Source organism: Geospiza fortis, unplaced genomic scaffold (genome assembly GCF_000277835.1).
Source record: "Geospiza fortis unplaced genomic scaffold, GeoFor_1.0 scaffold321, whole genome shotgun sequence".
NCBI lineage: Eukaryota > Metazoa > Chordata > Aves > Passeriformes > Thraupidae > Geospiza > Geospiza fortis.
Window position 1 is genome coordinate 781 of NW_005054839.1, and position 7,671 is coordinate 8,451.

General features: G+C 51.3%; 1 protein-coding gene across 1 annotated transcript in view; it reads left to right on the forward strand.

Moving 5' to 3' along the window:
• Nucleotides 1–300: 300 nt before the first annotated feature.
• The window catches only part of SCN4A (sodium voltage-gated channel alpha subunit 4), a gene marked incomplete at its 5' end in the record, with an annotated part of 30,362 nt that continues 22,991 nt past the window's right edge, over nt 301–7,671 (forward strand). Inside the window, 6 exons of the mRNA XM_031065524.1 lie at nt 301–364; nt 1,242–1,383; nt 2,177–2,389; nt 4,512–4,667; nt 4,860–4,983; nt 6,073–6,311. Of these exons, the coding sequence (XP_030921384.1) occupies nt 301–364; nt 1,242–1,383; nt 2,177–2,389; nt 4,512–4,667; nt 4,860–4,983; nt 6,073–6,311 (938 nt within the window). The remainder of the gene's footprint in view (nt 365–1,241; nt 1,384–2,176; nt 2,390–4,511; nt 4,668–4,859; nt 4,984–6,072; nt 6,312–7,671) is intronic.

Genomic DNA, 7,671 nt, shown 5'->3' on the forward strand with positions numbered 1-7,671 from the left:
GATCCTTGGACCTCGTGTTGACCCATTCTCCAGGTGGCCAGGCCCTGGCCAGATCCAGAGGGATTTCCAGGCTTGGGAGGGACCTGGTTGGGTTGATGAAACAATCCCAGAAGCTCCCTGAGACAGAGCCAAGACATACAACAAAGTCAACAGAGAGTAGATAACCACGTGCCTGACTGGGATTCAAGGAATTTCCCTGACAGCAAGTTGCACCCAAGACTTTGAAATCAATGTTTGTGCTTATTTATTTATTTATGTCTTCATTAATTTTTATTCCTTATTCTTTCCCCACCTGCAAAGCCAATTACTACTTCCTGGAGGGAGCCCTGGATGCCCTGCTCTGTGGGAACAGCAGCGACGCTGGGTGGGTGAGACCCCCTCCCTCTGCACCCCTGGGAGGGCACAGGGAGCTGGCACAGCCCGTGGGACCCCTGGGGCTTGGGATGGGGCTGGAAATGTGGCTCTGCAGGGGAACAGTCCAGGAACCCCAGTGGGGCAGCTTGGGGAGCACCCTGAGGGTATCAGCTGGATCACCCCAATGGTACCAGCTCGAGGGGACCAGTCTGGGCATCACAACTGTGTCAGCTTCAGCTGGAAACAGTTCAGGCACCCCAAATTTATATTATTTAAAATGAAATAGTACGTATCTATTAGTAGTAACGGGAGGAGATTAAGGTATTTTCATTAATTTTTTGCCTTAATTCACTGTAATCAATTTTTTTGTGTGTGACGGGGAAACTAATTTTATTATAAGAAAGAAAGAAAAGAAAGAAAAGAAAGAAAAGAAAGAAAAGAAAGAAAGAAAGAAAGAAATCCCCAACAAAACACCTCTCCCAAAGAAATCCCCAACCCTTAAATACCTCAGTGTACAACCCAATCCCAAGCAAAATGTGTTTTCCCACTTTAAATAAATACGTATACTTACAGCTTGAGGGGTTTCAGTCTGAGCCCCCTGCCTGTGTCAGCTTTGGGGGGTGTCAGCTCTCACACGGGGGCAGGTGCCGCCAGTCCAGGTGCCCGACCTGTCCCATCCTGGAGGGGAGGGTCCCGTCGCCACCGGACGGGGGGAAGGGGCCGCCAGTCCAGGTGTCCGCTCAGGGATGGGTTTGAGGGGAGGGTCCCCCTGCACCCCCTCCCTCAGGGATGGGTTTGAGGGGAGGGTCCCCCTGCACCCCCTCCCTCAGGGATGGGTTTGGCTGTGGGGCCCTGCCAGGGTCTCACCCCTGCTGCCCCCCTGGCAGGAAGTGCCCCGAGGGCTACACGTGCATGAAGGCCGGGAGGAACCCCAACTATGGCTACACCAGCTACGACACCTTCAGCTGGGCCTTCCTGGCCCTGTTCCGCCTCATGACCCAGGACTTCTGGGAGAACCTCTTCCAGCTGGTAGGCACCGCCCCTCCACCCCTGTGCCAGCCTTCCTCTTGTCTCTGTGCTGCCCCTGAGGTGAAAAGTCACTGACTGGAACCTCGTGGGTCCTTCTGAGGTGAAAAGTCACTGACTGGAACCTTGTGGGTCCTTCTGAGGTTTGTGGACCCAGCCAGGATCAGCGGGGGTGGGGATGGTCCCATTTACGGCTGCCCTAACATGGAAGACACTGCATTTCAGTGCAGTGTATTTCCCAGGGTGCTGCCAGCTCTAGCATGGAAATCAGGGATTTATAAGATTGTCCAGAGCACCTCTGGCTCATGCTGCGGGACAGGAGAAGGAGGAGAAGCCAGGTCACTTGTCCCCTCCTTGAGTTGTCCTCTAGGGAGACACCACAAAACCCAGCTGACCCCAGCTCCAGAGGCTGGCCAGGTAAAGGGATCCCACACCTGTGGCTCCCCCTGTCCTGTGGGAAGGTTTGCCCAGATGATCAGAGTCAGAAAAGGACCATGCTGTCCTGAAGGTGAGCCCTGAGAAGGTGAGGGCTGAGCAAAGCGAGTCAGTGATGGAATATTGGCCCCACCTCCATCACTCCCAGCCCTCAGGAACCTTGGGAACCAAGGCTTCTCTCTGCCTCCCTCCAGTCAGCCCAGTGCCAGAGCCTGCAGGAAGGTCCATTGGGCAATGACCAACCCTTGGAGAAGACAAGAGCAAAATATTTCCCTTCCTACCACAACTAGGAGGGGCAGCACCTTCTCTTGGGAGCGCCACCAAAGTGACATGGTGACATCTCTGCCACCTCTTCCCACAGACACTGCGGGCAGCAGGGAAAACCTACATGATCTTCTTCGTGGTGGTCATCTTCCTGGGCTCCTTCTACCTCATCAACCTCATCCTGGCCGTGGTGGCCATGGCTTATGCTGAGCAGAACGATGCCACTATGCTGGAGGAGCAGCAGAAGGAGGAGGAATTCCAGCAGCTCATGGAGCAGCTGAAGAAGCAGCAAGAGGAGCAGGAAAGGCTGGTGAGTTGGAAGCCAAAATGAGAGGTCTTGTGGATAGGGAGAGGAAATGGAGGTAGCAACAAGCGTGGTGTAAAATCCAAATAAAAACTCCATCTGGTCCATAGGAAGTAGAGAAAAAATGGAGTAACTATTTTGGGCATCACATCTGAATCAGAAAACTGAGATACTATCATGGGTGGGGACAAAAAAAGGCTGAAAAAATCAAATTTCCACATCCAAATCCCAGCCCAGGGTGTACTGGGAGGCAGCAGAAAGGAGCAGCGCAGGGATGTTTGAGAGGAGGTGGTGAGGGACATAAAAGGCCTCAGAAGTTCCAGAGGATCTCCTGCAGCACATCAGGAAGGCTGTCAGGAGCCCAGCTCAGTGTCACCAGGGCAAAAAAGGAGCACTCAGGGAAGATGGGGCAGCTCAGCTCAGTGTGTCAGCAAACCCTGGGCTTTGGAGGCACAACCAAGGGCTTGGGACACCCTGACTCTCACCAATGAGCTCCTGGTGCCCCTGTGGCAGCCAAGGAAACTGGAATGGTGGAAGTGTCCGTGCTCATTGCAGGAGGGTTGGAAACTGATGGTCTTTCTGTCCCTTTCCCACCCAAACCACCCTGGGATCCAATGAACACCAGGTGGGAAGGGACCTCCAGGATCATCTGTTCCAGCCCTGCTAGGCCAAAGCACAACCTGGACAGGAGATGTCCCATTGTGGTGCCAGGATTTTACCTTCACCCCTTTGCCATCCTTGGGAATGTTTTTCAGTATAACATCCCTATAAAAACACAGCCAAGAGCCCCTGGTGCTACAGCCCAGCCATTTTCCAGCTCTAACCATCCTTTTGGTCCATGTCAGCAACATCCACAGGAGACATCCCAGAAAATTTCTTTGTCTGGCAGGTCATCACCTCCCTCATGTGTAGAGAGGCACAAACCAATGTTTGACTCTCTCCAGACCTCTTATCTCTCTTCTCTTATCTGTGCAGAGCTACAGCATCCCTTGGGAAGTGGCCTGCTCCTCTCTGGCTGCTGCTCTTTGCAGGAAGGGTCTGAGCCAGCCCTGCCCGAGGGTCAGGCTGGTGCTGAGGCCCCTTTCCTGAGCAAATCCACCAGGGAAGTGCCCAAAGGCTTTGTTAAGGGATGCCTTCCTTTAGAATCACACAGAGAAAGCAAAAAGACTGAGGGAATTAAGCTGAGAGTGAGGGCAAAGCACCTACAAGAAATGGGGGCTTGGAACTATTTAATATCCCATGAGTAAAGGTGGAAAATGTCCTGGATTTCAGCAATGTGCTGTGAGAACACAAAATTTCCCAGTCTGCTGTGGGAATCTTCAATGCTACAAGGGAGTGTAATAAACTTCAAATTTTAGTAGTGTTGTTGAAAAGAAAAAAAAAAGGACAAAAAAAGACCAAAAAAAATTTTTTGCCTGCAAGGGAAATGTGATAATACAACATTTAGTGCAAGTGCAAAAATCCTGGAGCTCACATTTCAGCAAGAGCCTTGAGGATTTTGCTTCCTCATTATTGATGGGAATTCATTGCAAAGGGCAAAGTTTCCTGCTTGAAGAACCAAGGTTTGCTCAGTTTTATCCTCAGGAATTATTCTCCCTGACCAAACCTGAGCAGACCTAACTCAGCTGTGGAGAGCTGAGTGCAGGGGGTGCAAAGGAAAGGGAAAACTGTAATTTGTGTAATTTTGTGTAAAACTGTAATTCTTTTTTATTTATGATAACAGAAATGGATAGAGGTGGTGTGTAGTGGGAGGTCAGTAGTTTTGGTGATTATAAAATGGTGTTTGTTGTATTGGGTATGTTTGGTATTTGGGGTTGGTTTTTTGTTGTATGGTAACATTTTGTAAGGAAAAGGGAAAAGGAAAGGAGAAGGAGGAGGAGGAGGAGGAGGTGGGGGGAAGGAAAAGGAAAAGGAAAAGCTTGGAAATCCAGGACAGCTTGGGTTGTAAGGGACATGAAAGCTCATCCAGTCCCCCCTGCCATGGGACACCTCCCACTAGCCCAGGCTGCTCCAAGCCTCCTCCATCCACCACTTCCAGGGAGGGAAGGAATTTTCCCAGCCCCTGGAGCCCCCAGCCACCGTGGGATGTCCCCATGGCTGCAGGCACAGGGGTGACAGGGTTGTGCAGTTGCAGGAGCGCTCATCCAGCAGCAATTCCCTGCCCAGCAGCGTGGCCGGGAAGGGGCACGACTCAGATCTCAACAGTGACCAGGACAAGGCCAAGGACTGCAACGGGCAGGTGGTGCCCAAGATCACCCTGCAGAGATCCGACACCGTGGTTGATGTAGGTGCCAACTCTGCCCCTGCCATCCCTGAGGGGCCAGGCTTGTGCCCACCTCACCGTGGGTTGGCTCCTACAAGCCTTTTTTGGGTGCCCACCTTGCATTCAGAGGTCTCTTCAGACCATTCCCTGTTTTCTGCCTGCTTGGCCTTTCAGAGCATGGAATAACTGCATCCCTCCCTCCTCTCCTCCCAGTTCAACTCCACCCATGAGCCAGAGAAGCCAGACCTCAACCACCTCACTGTGGGCAACCAGGATGGGCCAGGGCTGGAGAAGAGGGTGGGAAGTGCCATCAGTGTCATCTCCAACGCTGTGGAAGGTATGTCCTGCTGGGTGAGGGTCAGTGCTGGAGGGCCTGGGTTGGTGACAGTGGCTGTCCCAAATTCCCAGCCCCACAAAGGGATGGCTCCAGCCCTGGGGTCTCCATATGGGGTCAGTGATGCTCAAGCCAGACTTTTCATCCCAGCTCACTGGGATGAAGCCTGGAGGCAATAATCCAATACCTCACACAAATTAAAGGGATTGCAGCTGGTCAGAGGCGTTTTCAGACCCAACTGGGAACTGCTGAGCAGCTTCCCAGGAGCTGCAGTGTCAGCTTCAGCAAAAAGCACCATGAACTCAGCAGTTCATGTCCCCTGTCCCCCCGAGAACAGACAAGAAACCCCCTGGTCAGCCCAGAGCAGCCCCCTTGGGTGTCCTGGCAATCTCAGGGTGGCAGGGACACCTCAAATTCTGCCCAGGGGCAGGGAGCAGGATTGGATCCACAGTTCCCTGGCTGATCTGCCTTTCCATCCCTCTCCAGTTTGGAGGGCCAGGTCTACATCATCTCCATGCCTGGGCATGGGAAGGCTCCTCCTTTTAGCCCCTGAATTTTTTGGGTGCCACAATACGAAAAAAAATCTAGAAGATCTAAAGCTTTTTAAAAGTGTCCAAAGGAGGGCTAAGAAGATGATGAAGGATATGGAGGAGCCCCATGAGGAGTGGCTGAGGTCACTTGGTTTGTTCAGCTGCAGAAGAGGAGCCTGAGGTCAGATCTCAAGAGGCAGCTCTGATCTCTGCTCCCTGGGAATAAGGGAACGAGCCATGCCAGGGGAATTTGGGATGGATATTGGGAAAGGTTCTTCCCTCAGAGGTGCTGGCACTGCCCAGGCTCCCCAGGGAATGGTCCCAGAGTTCCAGGAGGGTTTGGACAGCACTGCCAGGGATGCTCAGGGTGGGACTGTTGGGGGGTCTGAAGCTCGATCAATGATCCCTGTGGGTTTCTTCCAGCTCAGGCTATTCCATTATATTAAAATCATAGATCATCCAGACCTGGACCAGGGCCTCAGGAGAACTTCTCCTGAGGGTCAGCACTTGCCCACCCAGGTGAGGACAAGATCATCCCCCACTTTTCCTTTCCCACCCTCAGAGCTGGAAGAAGCTCACCAGAAATGCCCTCCCTGGTGGTACAAATTCGCCCACACATTCCTGGTCTGGAATTGCTGCCGTCCCTGGGTGAAGCTGAAGGAGTTTGTCAAGCTGGTGGTGATGGACCCCTTCGTGGACCTGGGCATCACCATCTGCATCGTGCTCAACACTCTCTTCATGGCCATGGAGCACTACCCCATGACAGAGGAGTTCGAGAACGTGCTGAGCGTGGGGAACCTGGTAGGGAGCTCCATCTCCCCCTTCAAACCCCCTCCCCAAAGGCAGATCCTTCCCTGCTGCTTGTGACACATCCCGGGGCTCTGCCCACAGCCTCCCTGAGCAGGGCTGGGCTCTGGGATGGCCCAAGGGCACTGATGGGATTGGATCCATCATTCCCTGCTCCCCTCCTGCTGCACCCTGAGCCACCCTCTGCACCACAGCGCTGGGTGACACCACAGTGTCCCCACAGAAATGTTAGGTGGCCACGGGGCAGAGCAGAGGGTGTTCCAGACTGTCCCCACTGAGCAGGAAGCAACAATCAGCATTAAAATTTATAATAATCAGGGGTTTGTCCAGTGGAATCACTGCAAATCTCGGCTATCCTGATTTTATAGGTGCATTTAGTGGCTGCTCCTGCTTGGAGCTGGTGGCAAAAGTCTGTGGTGGTTCTTCACTCGGGGTCACTGAAGGTGATGTGTTTGTAGGTGTCTCAGTGTCACAGACATGTTTTATGAAAAATCCTTTCCTTAGGATTTTTTCTCCTGAGAAGCTGAGAGCTTCAAGAAAAAAATGTAAACAATGGTTATCTGCTGCTGTGGAATACAACAAGTGCATCTGTGATTGGGCTCATGTGGTTGTTTCTAATTAATGGCCAATCACTGTCCAGCTGTCCAGACTGTCTCAGTCAGTCACAAGCCTTTGTTATCATTCTTTTTTTTCCTATTCTTAGCCAGCCTTCTGATGAAATCCTTTCTTCTATTCTTTTAGTATAGTTTTAATATATTATATAGCATAAAATAATAAATCAGCCTTCTGAAACATGGAATCAGATCCTCGTCTCTTCCCTCATCCTGGGACCCCTGTGAACACTACCACATCTCGGGACGAGGGAAGAGATGAGAATCTTGACTTTATGTTTTAGAAGGATGATTTATTTTTTTATGATACATATTATATTAAAATAAAATTATATACTAAAACTATATTAAAAGAATAGAAGAAAGGATTTTATCAGACAGTTAGCAAATAAAAGAATGGAATGAATAATAAAATCTTGTGACTGCTCACAGCCTTGACACAGCTGGCTGTCATTGGTCATCAAGTAAAAACAATTTCACATGCTGGGTAAACAATGCTCAAAATCACATTCTAAAGTAGTAAAACATGGAGAAGCTGAAGTTGAAGCTGAAGCTTCCCAGCTTCTCAGGAGAAAAGATCCTGGCAAAAGGATTTTTCATAAAATATGTTTATGACAAATGCCTCTGAGCTGGATGGAGCTGGTGGGACAAGCCCGGAGCGCCCTGGCAGGGGTGGAAATGCCCTGAGGATGGGAGCGCTCCCATCTCCTGGGCTGCCGCAGCACCTGCCGGGCTCTGGAGCG